The 23,290-nt window shown below is 47.1% G+C and overlaps 1 protein-coding gene across 2 annotated transcripts in view; it reads left to right on the forward strand.

Annotated features, from left to right (window-relative positions):
- SYT17 (synaptotagmin 17) overlaps positions 1-23,290 on the forward strand; it is a 75,576-nt gene that overhangs the window by 35,500 nt on the left and 16,786 nt on the right. For both annotated transcript variants that reach the window (XM_019800991.2, XM_019800994.2), the window contains exons 6-7: positions 9,315-9,435; positions 11,000-11,155. In XM_019800991.2, the coding sequence (XP_019656550.1) occupies positions 9,315-9,435; positions 11,000-11,155 (277 nt within the window). The remainder of the gene's footprint in view (positions 1-9,314; positions 9,436-10,999; positions 11,156-23,290) is intronic.

Here is a 23,290-nt window from a genome sequence, read left to right on the forward strand (position 1 = left end):
TGTATCGACAAGGACTGGAAAAGAATCCCAGAGGTGGCAGGGTGGGGGCAACGGAGACTAGAAACATGATGCAGTGTGGCTAGGATGATCATTGGATTTTTGCTTTTTTAAGAATCCATTCCTATTTTAATGTTGTTCATGCAGTAAATTAAGAGACAAAAGGTTTCTTGAAACCCGTGAGAACACAGAGCAGCCTTGTTCGGGCCTCATGAAAAATTGTGTGCACACATCTAGAACCCTCTGCTAGGCGCGTGAGAGCCAGAGCGCCATTTCGAAGCGCCTCAAAGGACGTGTATCCAGAGGAGAGCCAGGCTGTTGTTTTCCCCAGAAAGTGTCTTTTGTCCCAAATGGTTTTCTTTGATTTCCTTTTTATTGATTAGGACTTAGCGGTTTTCAAAGGCTGCTGGGAGAGAGAGGATTTTTGTCTGGGTGGAGAGTGGAGCAGCATTTGTACAAGCCGGCTGCTGGGGGCTTGTGGGGTGGCTTCTGGATGCGTTTGAGTAATTTACAGATGGGTCTATTTCGGTTCTCCCAAGCCCACCGCACGTGGTTCAACCAAATTAAGCACGTCAGGCTCTTCAAAAAGGAAACCAGGCCTGTTTATTTGTGACATCGCGTTAAAATGGGAAAAGGTGGAAATGGCACCCAGTTTTTTCTCCCAGTACAGCTGCAGTTCTCTTGAGGTTGGATAGGGCAGGCAACAGACATGGGGGGGACCCCTCTTTGGACCGTGACATGGTGGTGGCGAGCCTCCATATATAGGCCTCATAGCCTGTTCTCGTGGTCATCTGGATGGAATTTGTTTGACGTGCTGTGAACGTAGTGGTGGAAAGTTGGATGCTGTCTTTGCCTTCGTGGAGGGGCAAGAAAACATCACCTAAGGACAGAGTGCCTTGAAAGAAATAAACCGGGTGATGAAAACAAGCATTCGAAAGTGAGGGAGGCAGGGGGCGATTTTCAGTGGGGTAGTCTGGGAAAGCATAGGTGAGGAGGTGACATTTGAGTGGCCATTCCCAGGCTGAGGGATGAGCAGGTGCAAGTCCCCACAGCAGGAATGGTCTGGTGTTTTCAAGGAATAGAAAGGAGGCCGATGGGGCTGGTGAATGAGGTCTGAGATGGAGGCTGGGGTCAAATTATTTAGATCCTGGTAGATCAGTGATTTTCAACTGGGGGATTTTTTTTTTAAACATTTTTTTATTTATTTATGTGACAGACAGCCAGTGAGAGAGGGAACACAGTAGGGGGAGTGGGAGAGGAAGAAGCAGGCCCCCAGTGGAGGAGCCCGATGTGGGACTCAATCCCGGAACGCCGGCATCACGCCCTGAGCCGAAGGCAGATGCTTAACGACTGCACTACCCAGGCGCCCCTCAACTGGGGGATTTTGCGCTCAGAGGATATTTGGCAATGTAGAGAGGCATTTTGGGTGATCACAGTTGGGGGTGGTAGGCTCTTGGCATCGACTAGGTAGAGGCCAGAGATGCCAGGACTGCGCCCACAACATAGAATGATCTAGCCCCAAATAGTGCTGAGGCTGACAAATAAATCTTGTTGTAGATGAGGCTAGGGACTTTTTTTTTTTTTTTAAGTTTATTTAAGTAATCTCTACACCCAATATGGGGCTTGAACTCTCAGCCTTGAGATCAAGAGTCTCATGCTGTTCTGAGCCAGCCAGATGCCTCTAGACAAAGCTAAAGACGTTGGCTTCCATTCTAAGAGTGGTGGATGGAGGCTATTACATAGGGAAGTGAGAGAATGTCCTGGTTCAGTTTTCTTTTATAAACCTAGAGTGTTGGACCAAATTCTTCTCGCTCTGACATGCCAAACCTTATCTGACTAAATTCGGGTGGGAGAAGGGAGACTTCACAGAGTTGGAGATGCTCCCAGAATAAGCAGTCCATTCTTCCTGGGGTGTCTGAGCCCACTTCCTGAGAGGGGTTTTGTATCGGGTGCTTGGGTTTCTGCTTGCAGCGAAGAAGAAAGGCCCAAGGAGAAAGCGGAAGGATGGAACTGAGGCTTGATCTTGGGCGTACAGCTAGTGCTGTGGCCTCTTTTGATCTGTGGAAGACCCAAGACAGGCTCAGCTGAGCTAGTGACTGGGCTTTTCCTCATATCTATTGGAGAAAAATTCAAAGTCTTTGGTTGCTATTAACATTTGTTCAGGCTGGAGTCATGGATAAGAAAAGAATCTTAGTTAAGCTTCTCAGCCTCAGTACTACTGATATTTTGGGCCAGATCATTCTGTATGGAGGGGGCGGAGGTATCCTGCGCTTTGTGGGATTTTTAACAGCGTCCCTGGCCTCCAACCACTAGATGTCAGTAGCAACCCCCACCCCCCACTTGCAACAACAAAAAAATGTCTCCAGACATTGCCAGTGTCCCTAGGGGTGTGGGGGAGGGCACAAAATTGCCCCCGGGTTGATGTTGGGTTAAAGGAGCCAATACTTAATGGGTGTCCACAAAGATCACCATAAATTCTGTGATTCTTTTGGGGGAGGAAGGGCAGACTGGGGAACTACTAAACTAGATGGTCCTACTTTTTCTATTCCCATAATCTAAGTTCTTTACCATCTGGCCACTGGTCAGCTTTTAAATTTAGCATTGGTTATTTCTAGGGAAAAGGACAAAGAAGATGCTATCTTCAGGAACCCTCCAGGAACATTTTTGCCCTCAGCATATTTAGAGCTGCAGTTTTTGATGTTTGAGTGGGTGTTGTTCAGATGTGTCACACATTCTGGGACAAAGGTCCTGAGTTTAGTGAGAACCCTCCCCTTTCTCCTGGACTGGGTTAAGATACAATCTTGAGATCCTAAGCCCTGAAAAATATGGAGCCTCTCATCATAAGTCATTCAAGATAACTGCAGTGGTTTAATTTTTCCATAGTGATGACTTCACTGTTACTTGTGAATATCAGACATTAAATTCTTGCCAAAAAGTGTATTGCTCTTTTTTAATTTGGAATGGAGGTTGGGGGCATCCAGAGTACACACACCTGTTCTGCCTAAGGGTGAAGCCAGCATTGTCTTTCCCATTTAAAAAACAAAGCAATGTTGGAAAACCAAGACTGCAAATGAGTGAGGGTAATGTTATTTATAAGGAGAATCTCACTGATTTATTGTAGAAATCCAAATGATTAACTATCTTTGCCTGCTTTATTATTAATAGTAAGCTACTTGGGATTTTATGTTAGGAAATCAAGAACTTCAGAACCAGAACAGCAAAGGGTAATGGGACTGCCATGAAAGGTTCTCTTATTCTGTTCCATCTACGGGGAGTGTCCTTCCCTGAAATATTTGCCGGACAAAATCCTACTTATCTTTTTTCTTTCCTCGTTTTATTGGGATATAGTTGACATATAACATTAGGTAAGTTTAAGGTATACAAGGTCATGGTTTCATACACTTATATATTTTGAAGTGATCACCATGATATGGTTAGTTAAAAGTTAGTTTAAAGTTAGTTAAAGACTTAAATGCCTCCTCCGTGAAGCCTTCCCTGACCATGCCCCTCCCAAGCTTGGGTTGTGCTTCACTATGTCTTGCTCTCGGTCAGGTTTATGTGGCTGATTAATACTGAGGACCCATAATTTGCTTTAATTGAGGTGAAATTCACGTCACATCAACCTAACCATTTTGAAGTGTGCAGTTTGGCGGCGTTTAGTATTCTCAATGGAACAATCCCCGTCCAGAATATTTTCATCACTCCAAAGGAGACCCTGTTCCCACTAAGCAATCACTCCCCATATCTGCCCCCCATCCCCCAGCACCGCTCCTGCCAGATCCTGGCAACCACTCATCTGCTTTCTGTCTTTATAGATTGAGCTGGATATCTCAGAAATGGAATCATACCATATATGATTCTGTGTCTGGCTTCTTTCACCTACTCTAATGTTAACAAGGTTTAGCTACACAATACAGTAGCATGTGTATCAGTACGGTCATTCCTTTTTGTAACATTCCATTGTATGGATATCCTACTTTGTGTGCCTCCATTCACTCAACGGTGGATATTTGGCCCATTTCCACCTTCTGGCTGTTGTGAATAGTGCAACTGTGAACATTCATGTGCAAGCTTTTCTATTCTCTTGGGAGAATAGAAATACCACAAAGAGGAATTGCTGGGTCATATGGTAACTCTAGGTTTAACCTTTTGAGGAACAGCCATCAGACCATAGAGCACAGTAGGCTGCACCATTTTCCATCCCCCCCCAACTGGGCGCAGGCCTCCGGTTTCTCCACTCCTGCATCAAACACCTGTTATTTTCTGGTTGTTGTTGTTTTTATAGCCAACCTAGTGCATGTGAGGCCACTGGATTTTTGATTTTTAAAAAAAAAAATATCTTCCCTGCCCCCCACCAAGAGACTGAATTGTTGGTGGCCTTGTGCTTTCATTACCAGCAACATGGTATAAGAGTTAAAGCATGGGCTGAACTTGCCTCCTGTCCTTACTTAGAATGTGATCTTGAGCCATCCTGTGACTTCTCTGAGCCTGAATTCTTTCATCTGTAAAATGGGAACCTCTAGAGCTGTTGAGGGGAAGAAATGAGATTCAGGCTTAGCCTGCCAGCGTCAGTGCCTTGGCCTACGGCGATTTTGCAATAAAAGTTTGCCATAATTATTAGGATCATGATGTCCTGGTGCCTAGAACTGAGTAACTGTAGAATAAATATTTGTTAAGTAAATCAGTGAACCCTTGCGTATTTCTCAGCCCTCTTTTTTATTTCTACCAACTGTTCGCTGAGTTCCAGACAATGGTCTTGCAAATTGATCACTCCCAAGGCGAGGCCCAGGGAGAGAATGGCTGGATCAATGGGACTGCTTCCCTTGGAAAAATACATCATGAAAACCTTGATAGGCTTGTGTTGGGGGTGGGGTGGGGCTGGAGAGAGCAGCAGCTTGTATCCTTCAAAGGGAAGGAGGAAGAAAAGAGCTTTCCCTTTCTTTGAGATGAAAAACAATCTTCTTAGAAAAAGGAAAGTAGGGGGTGATACCAGGCAGCTGTCTTGTTGAAGGTTCATCAGTGGCCCCCTGGGGAGGAAAAGAGCAGCTCTCTCCACTCTGGAAAGGGCTTGCGGCCCCCTTAGGCGAGGAGAGCTTGGTAGCTGGCCTCACTCCTTTTTTAGCATCTCCTGTAAGGCGGGAGGGGTGGGGGCATACTCCCACAGGTCAGCCCCTGGACAGCTTTCTCTAGCTCCTGTGGACCTTTCCAGAACCCACATTTTAGCACACTCCAGCCACACTGGCCTTCACTGTGTTCCTGGATTTCTCCCTCTTCCCATCCCCATGCTCATGTGTCCCCCTCCCCACCTCATTTCCTTCAGGCCTTCCTCAAACCTCATCTCTGGGGAGGCCTTGACTGACCACCACCAGCTGACATGGCGGCCCCTACGTGTGCCTTATCAGTTACCATTCTGTTACCTAAGTTTTCATGCTTGCTTTTTTAATATTTATTTTTTAAAATATGTTTAAAATGTTTTTAAATGAAATATTTCTGACATAATAAACCCCCAGGTACCCATCTCCCAGATCTGATAAGTGCTAATAATATTCTGTCCTATTTGCTTACTTTGGATCCCTTTTAATCAACTTTATTAAGGTGTTTTTTGCAAACAGTAAGTTCATACACTTTAAATAGTTGATTTTTGGCACCCACGTCACCATCACCATAATCAAGATACAGAATTTTTCCCTCACCCCAGAAAGGCCCCTCATCTCCCTGCCCTGCTGGGTTTTTCTCCCTAGTACTTAACATCTGAAATCACCTCATTTGTGTCTCTTTTAGTCTGTTTACTCTCTTGTCTCCTCCACCAGAATGTACATTCCATGAAGACATGGACTGTCTTGCTCCCCAGTCATTGCACGTCGTGGCCCACGGTCACTTTGTCAAGGTCATGATACTGTATTTATTATTCTAGTGCACACATTGTGACGCACAGAGAGGTACATCAGTGGGGTGGGTTCCCACTGGAACCTGGAAATGGAAATATTGAGTCAGCGGATATTTACTTTTTTTGCTATTGTAAAAGAGATATCTATACCCCTTTCTCTCTATCCCGTGGCTCTCAGTCTGAGCGCTGTTGCCATTTTGGGCTGGATCATCCATTGTTTTGGGGGTTGGGAGACTGCCTTGTGCGTTGCAGGATGTTGAACGGCATCCCTGGCCTCTACTCCCTAGGTCCTAGTAGCATCCCCCACCTCAGTTCTGACAGTCAAAAATGTCTTTAGACATTGGTGGTGGTGGCGGCAAAATTGTCCCCATTTGAGAACCACTGGTCTATGTTGGCTAATTTCCTGCCATATTGTTTTGTTCCTCAGTTGGATCCATCTCTAAATGAACTACCCTCCATGACAGTAGGTTTGCCGAATCCATTTTTTTACCACATCAGCAGACTGAATTACAAGTTAGGGTCCCTACCTGTAAAGCTATATCATAAGATGAGCCGCTGGTTAGTCGTAGAAGCAGGGAAGGCTTCGCTCTAAGTCCGCAAGGATATGAAGGAGCTGGCAGAATTCTTGGTATTTCTTGTCTCAGGATAAATATGTCTGCAGGGTCAGGCCGTGAGGATATGACATCTTCCAAGCCTTCAAGAACAAGGGGGAAACCCCTAGCAACTCTGTATAGAGGCTCCGAACTTTCTCAATTACTCAGGATACTGAGTTGACCATCTCTGTCTTGGAAAACCTGCAAATTCTTATGTAAAGTGGTGAAGGATAGATGGGGACCTAATGAAATGAAGGAGGCAGGTCCCATCTGGGGGATGCAGTGTGGCCAGATGTTGCCAGGTGGGAATGTGAGCCCAGCTTTGTTAGACCTTCTCATTTTTCAAGAAAGGTGGGGAATCCAGATTTTTTTTGAAAGTGTGAGATATCTTGATTCTTGAATTTTATGATACTTATCAAGTAATTATGTTTAAACTTGATGTGGGCCAAATAAAACACATCGACAGGCTGACAGTTTGCAACCTTTGAGTTACTATGTGAGATGGTTTCTTGTTTGGGGACTAGCTCACTCTGTACAGAAATCTTTTGGTTTGACTGGGGATCCAGTCAACACATGTTTATCGAGTCTACTGTGTGTCAAGCTCTGTTCTAGAGCTGGCACTTGTCATAGATTTGGTGGGATGACTGATAACAAAAGGGATGGATAGAGATTATGGGTGGGTAGATGGTTGGATGGGTGGATGATGGATAGATGGATGGATGGAATAAGGAAGGATAAATGAATGGATAGAGGAGGGATGGTGGATGGGTGGGTGGAGATTGAATAGCTGGTGGATGGTTAAATGGATAGATACGTAGATCCGTCTGCTCTTTTTTTTTTTTTTAAAGATTTTATTTATTTATTCGACAGAGATAGAGACAGCCAGCGAGAGAGGGAACGCAAACAGGGGAAGTGGGAGAGGAAGAAGCAGGCTCATAGCAGAGGAGCCTGATGTGGGGGCTCGATCCCATAACGCCGGGATCATGCCCTGAGCCGAAGGCAGACGCTTAACCGCTGTGCCACCCAGGCGCCCCCCGTCTGCTCTTTTAGAGATATATACTAAAATATTAAAGAAAAATAATATGATGTCTGGGAATTACTTCAGAATGATATGGGAAGTTGAATGAGGATATGGGTAAATCAAGCTTGGCCGTGAGATGATAATTATTGAATCTGAGTGAGTTTCCTTGTAGTTTTCTGCCTTCTTTTGAATATGATTGGAAATTTCCCATACTAAAAATATTTGTTTTAATGTCCTTATCATTTAGAGATACACTCTGAAGGATATCCAGGTAAAATGACATCATGTCTGGGATGTGGTTTAAAATATTCAGCTAAAATTTTTTGCAAGTCAGGGTGTTGATGTGCTGTGATCTGAATGTTTGTGTCTCCCCAAAGTTCTCATGTTGGAATCCTAATGTCCAATGGGATGGCATTGCAGGATAGGGCCTTTGGGAGGTCATTAGGTCATGATGGTGGAATCCCCATGAATGGGGTTAGCGCCTTACATACGGGGCCCCACAGCACTCCCTAGTCCCTTCCACCAAGTGAGGACACAAGGAGAAGTCTGTGACCCAGAATACTGCCCTCACCCAACCATGCTGGCACCTTGATCTTGGACTCCTAGCCTCCAGAACTGTGAGAAGGAAATTTCTGTTGTTTATAAGCCACCCAGTCTATGGTATTTTTGGTATATGAACCAAGACAAGTACAGACTAAGACGCAATGAAGCAGCCTTTAGCAAGAGAAGTATTCTGATAATTGTTACCCCTGGGTGCGTAGGTGTATGGAGATGTGTTATACTGGCCTGTGTAATTTGTACATGGTTGCAAGTTTTTACAATAAAATTAAAAAAAAAATGAGACAGAGAAGTGGGGGCCTCCTGTTTTTCAGGCACTTTTGGAAGTGTGGAAGGAATCATGCTCTGGGTGAATTTCCCACCAGTGTGGTAGTGTTGACATCCGGGGGATGGGTATTTTTTAACGAGGGATACATGTTGCCACAATGAGACTAGACACGTGGGCGCTGTTGTGGACAGCGGGTTGAGAACAGACTTCTCAGCCACAGGGTCACTCTGCAGGGTATTCTGCTCTTCTGTGTCCCAGTTATCCTCCTCCCAGTTACCCTGCCTCCCAGTTATCCTCCTCCCAGTTACACTGGCAGAAGAGCACAGTGGTCAGATTATCTGGAGTCAGCCTCCCTGGGTCCAAATGCTAGTGCTACCACTTTTGGGCTGTGTGGCCTTGGACATGTCATTTCACTGTTCTGATCCTCAGTTTCATCTATTAAGTAAGAGTAATACTAACATCTTACAGATGCATTATGAAGACTGAACTAGTTCTTCCAGACACAGTGCTGAGCACAGAACTTGACTAGCATCTATATATTATCATTATTGATGCATTGCTGTTAGCTTGTTGTTGCTGTTTAGCATTCTAAGAGCAGAAAGAAATTTTTTTTTTTTTATCCATTTGAGAGAGAGAGAGCATGAGTAGGGGGAGCGGCAGAGGGAGAGGGAGAGAATCTGGAGCAGACTTCGTACTGACCGCAGAGCCCGACCTGGGGCTTGATCTCACCACCCTGAGATCATGACCTGAGCCAAAATCCAGAGTTGGACGCTTAACCGACTGAGCCACCCAGGTGCCCCAAGAACTTTCTGAGATAGATGGAATAATGGAGAGACAGAGGCTAAAAGAAGTCCAAGAAAGAGGCACCCACTATCAGCTGATCCACCCACAGAAGCCATTTGTGAGCTGCTGGGATCCCTTTCCTGCATGGCAGGTACAGAGAGGAATACAAGAAAAAAGCAATTTCCTGACCATTTCTTTTCTCTGCAGAATGAAGTAGAGCTGGGGGAGCTGCTTCTGTCACTGAATTACCTCCCAAGTGCTGGGAGACTGAATGTTGATGTCATTCGAGCCAAGCAACTTCTTCAGACAGATGTGAGCCAAGGTTCAGGTACAGTGCGGCCCCCTCCTTCCCCCGTTTCCTTAACGAGGCATCTGTTTGTTTGACACAGGGACGAATTTTTTGTTTCTGGATTCCAGATACTATTAATAAAACCCTGCAAGGATACACAAATAGCATTTAGAACTAGGGTGTTAGAGCAAGAGGCAAAAGATCAGATGGCTTTTAGGATGAGGCAGGTGAATGATGGTATCTCAGTAACCCCCGTTGGAATTGGGGATGTGACTGAGAGCACGTGTGATAACTACAGACCTCTGCATCCTCTGTGCACACGCAGCCCCCAAGGCAGACCTGCCTTTCCAGATACCGTGCCTGCAATGGAGATGCCATGCTCCAGGTGGCGGTAATGTGCACCGACCACCCATTCCCGTCTGCAGTCTGCAGGAGTGGTGGGCACGCCCTGACTGTCCCCCGCCCCCCCTTGCTCCCCAGCTCATTTCAAGGGTACCTTGAATCTTTATAAATCCCGGCTCTGGAAAGACTGTTATATTTTAAGTGCCTACTTTATAGCAAACCAATTCAAACATGACTTCATGAAATGGAAAAGATTACATTCCATCTGTATGGAGCTTCTCCCATGACAGCAGAGAATATTATCATGAAAGTAGCCAGGGTCTCTGGGACCTCTTCAGCTCAGTGGAGAAACCACTGTCTCCTCTAAGTACAGTAGCAAAAAGAAATTACTTTTGCTATAAAGTGACAGCCGCCTTTAGAAGACAACTTGCATTCTCAAAAACCACATTATAAAAATAGAGGTTGGGAAGGGGCCAGTGGAGGGAATGGTGTTAAGGCTGGAGAGTTTCAGACTCACCACGGTGGGAGAAGCAGTATGATAAAATGATTAAAGGTTCTGGAGTCAAACTGCCTGGAACCAAGTCCTCGTTCTACCGCGTAGAAATGATGTGGCCTTGGGGAAGATACTTAACCTCCATAAGCCTCAATTTCTTCTCCGGAAAAATTGAGATAACAGCAGTATCCATCTCACTGGGTTGTTTAAACAAATATTAAATTAGATAATGTACATGAATTCGTAAACTGTAAAGCGATCTAAGACTGATAGTTATTAATCTGCCATCTCTATATTCCCATGTATGGAGCTATGGGCTCACTGACATGATAATGGATTTCTAGGGACAGAAAACCAGGGCAGGCTCTGGGTCTGGCTTTTCTTCCACTAGTTTGATCTTAAGCAGGCAGTTTCCTATCTTGGGTCTTCACTTTCTTCATCTATAAAATGAACACAATGCCTGACACATGGGAGGAGCTCAATAAATCTTGGATGGCTGGAGGAAGAGAAAAAGGGATGAACAGATAAGCAGCTGGATGGGGAAAAAGGAGGGATGGATAGTAGATGGATGGATGGGAAAAATGGATGAATGAAAGGAGGGGTATCCACCTGGACTGATGGATGGAAAGATGGATGGATTGATGGAAAAAAAGAGAGAGGAAAGGATGGGTTAAGTGGTTGGGTTATCAGATAAATTGGAAGTTGTATGGATGGATGGCTTGAGTTTCATGAGCTCCAACATTCTATAATTCTTTGTCCAATCCTCAGACCCCTTTGTGAAAATCCAACTAGTACATGGACTCAAGCTTGTGAAAACAAAGAAGACGTCCTTCTTAAGGGGCACAATTGATCCTTTCTACAATGAATCCTTCAGCTTCAAAGTTCCCCAAGAAGAACTTGAAAATGCCAGCTTAGTGTTTACAGGTAGGTAGTGGTTCAGACACTGAAGAACTCCAGGTGAGGCATATTCCACTTACTGTCCTAAAGATAGAAGGTGTCTAGAGATGGTAATATCTCATATTCAGCTACCTTGGTTTGAATCGAGTCATTTGCGAAGTTGGGCAAGATTCATAGAACCATGAAGCATAATTATTACAAATGTAAACTTTGGAGCCAGATTTCCTGGCACTTCCACGTAATTGCTGGAGCCTTGGCAAGTTACTTGGCCCCTCTGATTCTCAGTTTCTTCATCTATAAAATATGGGCAGTCATAGTACCTGCTTCCTAGGCTTGTAAGGTTAAGTGAGATTGTAAAATTAAGTAAAATCTGGTCTAAAATAATAAGTGCTCACTCTGTTAGTTTTGATGATATGGTGATTCAAGTAGCTTATAGTCTTACAGGGAAATGTGAGAAATATGTCACCTAACTTAGAGAGGAGGATTTTGAAAGGCTTCCCAGAGGACGTAGTGTTTAAGTAGAGGCTTCACGTGCTGCTCTAGTTGAATTTATTGTTTTCAGAGTGTATTAGTTATCTACTGTTGCATAACAAATACAGTGACTTAAAACATCATTTATTAAGCTCATAGTTCCTGTGGGTCAAGAACCCAGACGTAGCTTTGCTGCTTGCTTCTGGCTGCAGTCAGGGTATCGGCTGGGGCTGCAGTCTCATCTTAAGGCTCATCTGGGGGAGGATCTGTTCTCAAGCTTATTCGCATAGTTAGTGGGTGGCAGGATTTAGTTCCTTACAGTGGAGATACATTGGATTGGAAGCTTCCGTTCCTTCCTGGATGTTGGCTGGTGACCTTCCTCTGTTTCTCACCACATGGGCTTCTCTATAGAGCAACTCACAACATGGCGGATGGTTTCTATCAGAGTGGGCAGGTGATCAAGATGCAAGCCAGAGTCTTAATGTAACCTAATCTTAGAAATGACATCCTCTTACTTTTGCCATATTCTGTTCATTAGAAGCAACCCACTAGGTCTAGCTCACATTCCAGGGGAGGGCATTACAGAAGGGCCTGAGTACTGGGAGTTAGGGATCATTGGGAGCCATTTTAGAAGCTGGCTCCCACAATGTCAAGTTAATAGAAGTAATGCTTTATTATTTCTTGTGTCCTGTTCCCAGCAGGGGCTTCACTTACTTTATTGCTAATATGCATCATAATTCATGCTGTCAAATCAGCGTCATCCTCATCAGCTTACAGGGCTGGGGCCTGAGGCTTAAAACCTAAGCAATCCACCCAGTCTCAGACTGGTAGAGTCAAGATTTAAGCTCTGGTCTTCCTAGCTCCAAAGACGAAGGGGTCTGCATTTCCCCAAACATTCAGGTAGTGCTGGCACTGGGGACCTGACCTCACACTGAGGAGTCATGTTCTAGAGTAATTGGAGGCCTAATCTGTTTAGATCTAGTCTAAAATCCTTAGCTGCCTGTCTCCCAAGAAAGAAGGCTGTGGCTGAAAAAATCCTTGCATGCAAGGCTTCCTCTGCATGGGCTCACTGCTTCTCATCACCAAGATTGCAAATGTTCTGTGCTCCAAGACTCCTCTGAGGCAGGTTGGTTCTGGGTTTTCTTAGGGCCTGTCACCCAGAGAGTCTGCATCCAGTCAGGGGCTGCCTGCCCTAAGCGGGTATGACAATCCTATCTGTTGCAGCCTGGGATGGCTGCTATCCACGGGTCCCACTGTCCCCAAGGTTTCAGGTCAAGCAGAGGACTGTGAGTCCACTGAATCTTTAAATGGTACAGAGCAGGCAGTGGGAACTCTATTGAACCAAGATAAGATCCAGGCATGGAGTATCGACCCTGAGAAGAAAGGACTTAATGTTGCACATTAAATCAGGAGGGGATCCCAAGCGGGCATCGAGTGCCCAGAAGGAAAGCCCTGACACTTTTATCTTTTACTTAAGATTTTAGGACAAAAGTAGCACAAGCTGGTCACAGTGAGTGACACAACCCAAAGAGGAGTTTGGAGGGAGAATCAGGAGAACAGAGGGTTTAAATGCATGGGCTTTGGAGCCAGGGTGTGGATCTGGGCTTGGTGGCCTTGAGCAAGATCTGTATGCTTAGATTTTCTCATTCGTAAAATGGGTGTAATGACACAAGGATGTCTTGAAGGACTGTTATGTGGATCAGAGGAGAACAAGACATAATCTGTGCTGAGCACCATGCCTCGTGCAAGGCAAACACGTAACCGCGAACTATTACTAAAAGGCAGTGTTACTCTCTTCATCCCCCTTCCAGTCCCTTCTCCCTGAGGTCACTGCCTTTAACATCCTGGTATGCCTTATTTCACACTTTTTTCCTCATTCACACAAACATCATCACTTATAGAAGATTCAGCTCTTTTAGGAAGTCATTCATTCATTCTGGAAGTGCATATGAAGCACTTTCTTGGGGCCAGACACTGTTTCTGGGTGCTGGGACTATAGCAGGGAACAAAACAGACAGCCCCTGCTCTTGTGGCGCTTGGCGGACCGTCCTGTGGACACCACCCTGAAACTGGCTTTTGTTTCATTGACAGCTGAATGTGTCCAGTCCCTCCAGGTCAATGCAAATGTGGATGGACCTATCTCTTTATTTTTAATAATTGCATTATATACCATCCTCTGCTAGGCTGTGATAAAGGCCAGGGTTCCGTGTGGTGGGGGGCGGGGCAGGGTGTGGTGGGGGAGGGGCGTGTGTGACAGAGCTTGTGGATGTGATGAGAACTCTGGAGTACCCTTCCCAGAAAAACACCGTGAAGGACAGAAAATTTTGCCTTCTGTTCAGAGGGTTTTTTTTAATTCCTTGAATCCCATATGTGAAACCCATCAGGCAAAAGCCTCAAACTGGAGGAGCACCCCCGCCCCCCCATACATCTCTCATTCACCCCACCGCACCTTGGGTGGCCATCACCAGCTGCACCCATCAGACAAGGCCCGGGACACCTGCTGCTCTTCTGTAAATGTTGGGGTTTCGTGCCCCCAGCTCAGGGGCACCTCTCATTAGGCTAAAGCCCATTGAAAATATTCTTTCGAGAGAAGGAAGGATCGCAGGTCTTCCTTCCTTCTTAAGTAAGGAATGCTCAACTTGGGCTATGCTGAGAGTTGGCTGGAGCTTTCAAGTGCTACCAGGGATGCCTGGGTGGCTCAGTTGGTTAAGCGTCTGCCTTTGGCTCAGGTCATGACCTTGGGGTCCTGGGATCGAGCCCTGCTTCTGGCTCCCTGATCAGCGGGGAGCCTGCTTCACCCTCTCCCTCTCCCTCTGCTTCTCCCCCTGCTCGTGTGTTCTCTCTCTCTCTTTCTAATAGGTAAATAAAATCTTAAAAAAATAAAATAAAATAAAATAAAATAAAGTGCTACCAGTGGCCAGACCCCACCCCCAGAGACTGACCAAGCAGACTGGGCTGGGGACGTCAGCTCTGTCTTTCTATCTGTGTATGTGTATTTTTAAAGCACCCCAGATATTTCTAACGCTCAGTCAGGGTTCGGAAATCGCAGCTGGGATGGCATTTCACCCAAAGGGCACTGACCACAGTGATGAAAGAAATCCAGGTTGAGCTGGTATGTATCTGGGCAAAGTTACAGTTGTGCCGAATTCGAATCCATGATGTTCTAACTTTATGTACCAGCTAGGGGAAAGAGCTGTCACCCCCAGGCTAAGGATCTGATACCTAGTCCATTAGCTTGTTTCCAAACACTTCATAACAAAAGTAAGGTTGAGCTGCGCTTGGAGCATTTGCCGAGAATCCTGGTAAAAGCCTGTAATTAGCTGGCGGGCTGGCTGGCTGAGCAGTTCCGTTCCTGTGGGGGTTGAGGGTTCTTCTGCAATTTTCAATCAGGTGATTTCTGCAGCTGAAGTTTAAAAAAAGGGGGAAAATTGCTTTTCAGCTCGTGAGAGAGTGACGTGCAGCCCAGAGGCCTTCCAGGAAAGTAAAGTAGAATTGGCCACTGAGGTTAGTGGGCTATTCTTAGAAGTGGGGGAAGAAAAGAAAGAAAAAAAAGAAATACAGCTTGATGAGGCCTTTTCAGAAAATTAAAAATAGAATTACTCTGTGATCCAGCAATTCCCCTTCTGGGTATATCCCCAAAAGAATGGAAAGCAGGACTCAAACAGACATTGGCGCACCGATGCTCTCAGCGGCGTTATTCCCAGTAGCAGAAAGGAGGAAGCAGCCCAGGTGTCCATCAGTAGATAGATAAACGGATAAACAAGATGTGATCTATCCATTCAGTGCACTGCTATTCAGCCTTCAAAGGAGGGAAATGGTCACATGCTACAACATGGATGAACCCTGCAGACATTCTGTTAAGGGACATAAACCAGCTAGGAAAGGGCAAATCCTATAGAATTCTACTTAGGTACCTTCGGTAGACAGATTAATAGAGACAGAAAGCAGAATAGAGGCAGCCAATGATGCCAGGGGTGGGAGTGGGTAGGGTTCAGTTTCCTGCGGCAGGAGCCAACCAAGTGTCAGTTTCCATGGATTGAAATTTTTTTGAGCACCTACTATGTGCTATGTATTCAGTAGAGAACCAGAATTCACGACGCATGTTCTCATGGCATTTAATGCTAGTTGGGGGGGACAGACGAACGTCACTTAAAGGCTACAGCAATCACGACGTCATTGTGAATTGGTTTAAGGGTTATGATGGAGAAAAGCAGGGTACGCTGCAAATGCCAGACCCTGTCTGGGGAGTGAGCAGGTGATAGTGAGCTGGGTGCAGAAGTCTGTAGGGAGTGAGGAGAGACCAAGCAGGCCTCCAGCCCAGAAGGGAAACTGAGGTCTGGGAGAGAAATTGAGGCCAACCTCATCCTTCAGCCTGAGAGCTAATAGGTTGACAGGGGTCCGCATGGAAGCCCCATGCTCTGCTGCCCACCTGTCCTGTTAGAATTTCTACAGGCAGCTGTGGAATACCCGAGAAGGGAAACCAGGGCAATGACCGACACTCCTAGCTTTTTTGCCAACCTTAGTGTGTCTACCTAGGACTAGAGAGTGCAGTGCATTCATCCTTAACGTCTCCTAAGGATTTGTTAATATGCAGATTCTGATTCAGTCACCCTGGGCTGTGGCTTAGGATTCTGCCCTTCCAAAAGCACCCAGGTGATGCCAGCTCTGTGGGTCTATAGAACACCCTTTGGGGAGCGAATACACAGAAGACCCCCGAAGTGCATCTGGGTGAGTGCCAGTCATTCGAAGGAATCAGACTCTAGCAGTAATCCTTACCCCTGCGTATCAACTAGCCTCCAATCCCATCTTTCATTAGTATTATGTTGGGACTTTAAAAAATCCTGATGCCCAGGCTCCAGTCCAAAGCAACGGAATCGGCCAGGGCATCTGTATTTCAGGAAAGGGGTGTGTTTTTCACAGCTCCCCAGTTGGTTCTCTCGCCCAGCCCAGGTTGGCAGCATTTGCCCACACAGTTCTGCCGCCCTCCCCACCCCGCTGTCTGCTTGGAGGCCTCCCAGGCCCCTCTGTGAGAGTGAGTTCCAAGGCACCTGGTCTGTTTCCATAATTGCTTGGCTTTTTGCGGGCTCCAGCATCTAATTGGTTAATCGAATCTGCTGGTGAGATGCGGTAGGTGGGGAGGGTGGGGAGGAGGAGAGGGGAGGTCAGGAGCAATGCTGCCACCTGCCTGCCTGGGAAGACCTCAGGGCTGAATGGGCACCAGAGGACACGCATTGTCTGCTGCAAAAGCGTTTGGGTTTGAGAAGCAGGACGGTGGAGAAGCGGAGGGTTTCCAGCAGAAGAGAGAGGAGGAAGCCAGTCTGAATGGGGTATAGCCATTCTGCGAGAGCCAGAAGCTCCCTCAAGATGGAGAGATGCTATGGGTTTGTTCTGGGGCACAGATGTTCCCCAGCATCTGGCCTCAGCCCACCTCTGCCTCACCTTCTCCCTGCAGCCTCCCCACAGCCTCTGTCTTCTCTCCCCACCCGAGTTCTTGGGCACAAGGCCCAGCTCTGCCTGCTAGAGAAACGGTTGCATGGCCACTCAGAGTATGGGTTGGAGTGAGATGCAGTTTTTGGTTCAAATATCACCTCTACCACTCAGCAGTTGTATGTGACCTTGGGCAGATGACTTCCTTTCCTGTAGCTCAATTTCCTCCTCTTCCAACCTCAGTACATCATATAAACAGCTTTAGACAGCGCCTTGTACATAGTTCGTCCTCAATAAATACCAAATGTGATGGTGATGCTAACGATGATGGTAGTGGTGGTGTTGGGCCTTGCCATAGAAGAGCGGACCCTGGAATTATACAGACTTGGGTTTGAATCTTGGCCCCACTGTTAACCAGCTGTGTGACTTCAAGCCGATGACTCCACCTCTCTGAGTCTGGACTTTGTCTTGTGTAAAATGTAGCAGATTATTCCTATCGTGGAAATAAAAGGCAAATCAGCACATGGACCTGCCCATCCCAGAAATAGCCCCTTGGAAAATCATGCCTGTTGTTTCAATAATTGCAGCGTGTGTAAGAGTTGAAGTGCTGGCCCTTTGGAGGTGAATAGCTGGGCCCAGCTGCCTGTGGTCGCCTCCCGAGCGGACCCTCTCCTAATCACCATCACCCCAAAACTGCCAGCTGGTCCAGCGACCAGGAGCCAGGGACTGACACTAAAGCTATGCCAACTCAGCCACGGAACCAGACTGGTCTGTGCTCCCCGCAGTGCCCTGGGGTTGACAGTGTGTGGGAGGAGCTGGCAGTGGGCACCTGGCTCCTGACCCAGTCACAGGAAGTAAGCGGCAGAGCGGGGAGACGAAAGCCTCCACTTTCTAGACAGAGGGTAATGAAAGTGGGCCCCTGGGAGCCAGAGTGTGGGAAATACTGCAGAGAGGAGGCAGCTTCAGAAGGAAGCCTGTAAATTTATATATGAACTCCTGGGCTCACCCCGGAGCTGCCCCCATAGAGTGGATACGACCCTAAACGGTATGGGAGAGACTTTGAGGATTGAACTACAGTGTAGACTACCGCCCCAGTCTGCAGCTGGGCCCCGGCGGACACAAATGAGGGACAGACTTGCAGAGTCCTCCCTGCACAGACTTTGAAAACTGAACTGACTTTGGCCTAACAGCACCCAGAAGGCAAGTTAGAACATGTGGTCTGGTACAGCCAAAAAAATCAGTATAGTTAGTAGGATTCAAACAAGACCTAGAGTCTCATAACATAATATTCAAAATGTCCAGGATACAATCCAGAACGACCTGATTCACGAAAAACCAGCAAAGTCTGCAAATTCTCAGAGGAAGTAAAATCGGCACGCACCCACCACAGCATGACCTGATGGTGGGATGGTCACACGAAGACTTTAGAACAGTTATCATAACCGTGCTCCAAGAAGGAAGGGTGAATCCACTTGAGAAGAACGGTAAGATAGAGACTATTGCAGCTTAGTAGAGAAACAGAAGATAGAAAAAAAAGAACCAAGTGGAAAATTTCAGTGGAAAAGTGTGGTACCAAATAAAATATTCACTGGATAGGCTCCGTGGCAGGATGCAGGTGATAGAGGAAAGAGGGAACGTAGAGATAGATGAAGAGAAATTATGTACTGTGAGCAACAGAATGAAAAGATTGGGGGAAAAGAGGAACAGAAGGGGAAAAAAGAGACTTATGGAGCAATATCACAGAGCCTAATATTCATGTCATGTGAATCCCAAAAAAGAGAGGAGAGAAGAGAAGCAGTAGAGAGCATTGGCATGGCGGCAGGCGACTTACCCCCAGAGGTCCCATGACTTCCTTAGCAGGTTGCTGGACCATGGGCTTGGCCGCACTACGCCTGTCCCTCTCTTCCCGGAAAGCGTAAGCCAGTCACGAAGATGTTCAAGTCAGCCAGACCGAGCTTCAGCCTCTGACTGTCACCCTCAGTTTCCTTGACTGAACCACAGGGACATTGTACTTGTGTTTACCATGAAACTCTTGTGTGTTCTTTATCTCATTTCATCTTTCAATAAACATAGAAGGTGTGATGTGCTTTATGGCCATTTTTCAGCTGGGGAGACCGAAGATCAGGGAACAAAATGACAATGAGATGAGTCATTTGCAAAGTCGGAGGGACTGGTCCCCACAAGACTGCCCTCACTTCAGACCAGCTGGCTAGAAATGCAGGGTCCCCGTGCCCGTGCAGTTTCAATAATTCACGAGAATGATTCACAGGACTCAGGCAGGTGCTCCTCAGAACTGCAGTTTCATGATGGCAAAAGGATGCAAATTAAAATCAGCCCAGGAAAGGGACACACGGGGCGGAGTCCAGAAGGGGTCCAGATGTGGAGCTTCCTGCCATTTTATCCCCATGGAGTCATGGATGGTGTTATGTCCTCCTGCTGGCTAAATGTGCAATAAGCACAGAATATTGCCAAGGAGGGGAGCTCACCGAGCTTTTGATGTCCAGCGTTTTTACCTGGGGCTCGATCCTGTACTCTCTGGGAGCCGACCTTCAGCCTCTAGCATCTCCTGGAGGTCCAGCTAATACTTCTAGTCATCAGTTTCTCTAGGGGACCCCAAAGCTCTCACCGTAAATCGCAGTGTCTGTGGCTAGAGCCCTTAGGGAACAAAGACATCTCTGCTGTACATTCCGGGAGCCTGGAGATCCCCTCCCAGGAGCCAAGGGCATGGACCAAGATCTCTCTTTGGATGAGATGAGTTCTTCACTACGCAGGAAGTAACCAGTCACTGGTACCAAGTCATCCAGCTGGTGAGTGGTTGGGCCAGGCTTCCAACCCAAGTTATTTGGCTCCAAAGTCTTCCTCACCTTAACCACTACACTTCGATGAGCATATGAATCTCCTGAGGATCTTGTCAGATGTGGATTCCGAGTCAGTAAGTCTGGAAGAGACCTGAGCGTCTGTATTTCTAATAAGCTCTGGGTAACACTGATGCTGGGCTCTGAAGGCCACACTTTGAATAGCAACAAGACAGCTCATCTCTCCCATGTTACCCCAAGATGTCTAGAGCATAGAAGGCAGTGTACGTTTGGAAGAGTAGCACAGGGCAGGTCGAGTAGAGCCTGTAGGATTAGAAGCTCGGGGTTTTTTTTGTTTTCGTTTTTTTTTTTTTCCCCGAGTGCATCGAAAAGCCTTTGGAGGGTTTTGACCAGGGAAGTGCTATGATCATGTTTTAAGGTATCCCTCCAACTGTTGAATGGAGAATAGGGTTGTCAGAAGATAAGAAGGGGAGCCAGGAGACCCTCTGGGAGACTACAGCGCTGGTCTAAGGGAGAGGGGATGGTGGCTTGGGCCAGGGACGTGGCAGAAGGGTTCCAAAGAAGTAACTCAGTGGAATATAACGTAGGAAGCAGAGTCAACAGGAAGTGCTCGTGGATTAGATGTAAAGGACAATTCTCTATCTTGGCAAGCTACTAAACTCCTCTGAATGAAGATTTCCTTGTCTGTAGATTTCAGCCCCCCAACTCCTAGGGTGTTGTGGGGACAAAGGGAAATGAAGTATGTAATGTGCTTAGCACAGCGCTTGGCCCTTAGTGAGGGCTCGGTGGAGGGCATTGAACCTGGATGTGGGCAGAGGTGGAACTCCAGCCAAGCAGTCAGGAGTTGGAAGCAGACACCTGCCACCCTGGGGCTCTCCTGGCAGAGCACAGAGCCTGCAGGGGCACCCCCACCTCACCTTTCTTCCAGAGAGCTCCTTGAGCTGCCAAAGCCCCCCCACCCAGGCGGTAAAACTTGGCTGGATCTTAAACATTCATTTTGGGTTCTGGTGGCAGCCTTTAAAGACCAGGCCAGCTGCCAGGGTTCCTGGGGTGTTGTACTCCATTTGCGTGGCTGGTTAATGATTTTGGTGCCTCTGGATGGAGCCTGACTCCAGGCAAATCCCCATGGGGGAAAGCCTCAGGGGGCTGGGGATTTATCCAACCACACGTGTCCCTGCAGAGCCCTAGCTAGGAGTGGGAAAGGGGAGCCAGTGAAGGTCAGGTTTAGCTTTGCCTTATGCCTTCATGCTGGCGAGAAGCAGCTGGGCTTAGCAGCCAAGGCCAGTACCTGGTGGCTGCGAGATGAAGGCTGGCGCATGGAAGAAATCAGAAACCAAGAATATCCTTTCCGGAAAGCCCTTCTGTCCCTTGCCTTCTCTTCACTGCTCCAACCCAGAGCTGCCAGTCAGCAGGAGAAGGCTTAGTCTTTGAAAGGCCAGGGACTGTGGGGCACGGGCTGAGTGTCCTTTCTTTCCCTACATCTCAGGGAAACCTTGTGAAAATAGCTTTGGCTTAGAAGTCAGAGAACCAGATCCAAAAGAGCTTGGTTGCTGAATCATCTCAAGCAGGACCTTTTCATCTCATTGAGCCTGCCTTTCCTGTCTGTCGGACACATTTAAGATCTACCTTGAGGTGGCTCATTCTCTAACGATGACAGCAGACACATACGCAGCACTTCCTATATGTCAGGCTCTGCTCTGAGGGTTTCGCGTGAATTAACTCATTTAATCCTCATAGCAGCACTGTGACGTAGGAATTACCATCATTTTATGAATGGGGAAACTGAGGCAGTGCTGGGAGAAGTAACGTGCCCCAGGTCATGGGATCAGGATTCCAAGTCAGGTCATCTGGATCCAGAACCTGGGCCCTCGGTCACTGAGTTACACAGCCTCGAATATTTATCAAGCCCCTACTATGTTGAGGCGCTGTGCCTAGTTGCTGGAGAAGTAGCAGAAAGGCAGAAATGATTAATGCTTTCCTGATGCTGGCATGGTAGCTGGGGTGAGACAAATCAGCACCTAAGTAATAACAGTACAGTTACAGGGCCTGGAGCATCACTTTCAGCTGGTAATACAAGCTGAGAAAGGGCCAGCTGAGCAAAGATCGGGAAGAGAAACATTCTAGGCAGAGGAATTGGCAAGTGCAAAGGCCCTGGGGCCAGAATGAGCAAGGTGAAAGTGGCCAGCACATAGTTAATGCAGGGAGCAACTTATACGTGAAGTCAGAGCAGTAAGTAGGGGTCATGGTAAGCTCAGATAACAAGTATTTATTGAACACCTACTATGTGCCTAAGACTGTTAGGCACTGGGGAAACTAGTGAACATGACAGATGTGGCTTCTGCCTTCACAAAGGAGTGAGATGATATGCGTGAGGGGATACTTAGCACATAGCAGATGCTCAGTGGGTGTAATTTTCTCTTTCCCTATGTGTAAGTTGATGTGAAAACTGCTCCCCTGGGTTTCTGCCTAGCCCCCAGCCCCCACACTAAAGTAGGATGTAGTTGGCTTATAATGGCAATCATTTCTAGAGATGGCCTTGGGCGAGGGCATTATTCGCCCACAAACAGGTGGGTGAAGAATAAGCAGAGTGGGCAAGGGGGTCGGCCTTCCCTCTCTGTGTGGTGTCCCATACTGGCCAGGGGAGTCAGGGTCTTTGGGGCTTAACTCATGGCCACTCTCTTTGTGATCCTGAATTACAGAACAGGCCCAGGAAGAGTGTCCACAGCTCAGTGCCAAAGTTCTCATTATGTGTTTGCTTTTAGGTTTTTTAAGACATTTTTTTAGAGATTTTTATTCATTTATTAGAGAAAGAGCACACATGTGAGAGAGAGAGAGAGAGAGCGCGCGTGAGCGAGCACATGAGTGGGGTGAGGGCCAGAGGGAGAAGCAGGCTTCCCCCCCGCCCCCCGCCCCGAGCAGGGAGCCCCATGCAGGACTCAATCCCAGGACCCCGGGGTCATGACCTGAGCCAAAGGCAGACGCTTAACCGACTGAACCATCCAGGCACCCTTGCTTTTAGGTTTTATTCTGCTTAATTTTATCAGGGCTGGAGAAGCAGAAGATAGCCTACGGACGACGACTCCGGGTAGAGTCCTCTCACATTCTTGTTCAAGGTCACCTTGGCCTCTCAGTGGTGTCTTTGGTAAGGAGGGGCCAGGACACTTAGGAGTTGCGTGGACAGCTGTGTGATAAGATAAGGGTCCCTCGCCTTACTACGAGAAGTTTCCCTAAAGCCTCAGTATGTCCCTAAGGCATGTGGGGACTGGGGCAAATCATTCTTTCCCAGGCTATTGGGTGTGACTCAGAAAAGAAGTCATAAAAGGGATACTGGAAAGGGCAGGAATTCGGTGGTAGTTGTTCCTCCCACTCATAAGAGAGGCAACCTTCATTAAGGCTTAGTGAGTTCCAGGCACCGTCCCGAGGACTCTCTCAGTTGATCCTCACAACA

The sequence above is a fragment of the Ailuropoda melanoleuca genome, chromosome 10, assembly GCF_002007445.2.
Source record: "Ailuropoda melanoleuca isolate Jingjing chromosome 10, ASM200744v2, whole genome shotgun sequence".
In the NCBI taxonomy this organism is placed as follows: domain Eukaryota; kingdom Metazoa; phylum Chordata; class Mammalia; order Carnivora; family Ursidae; genus Ailuropoda; species Ailuropoda melanoleuca.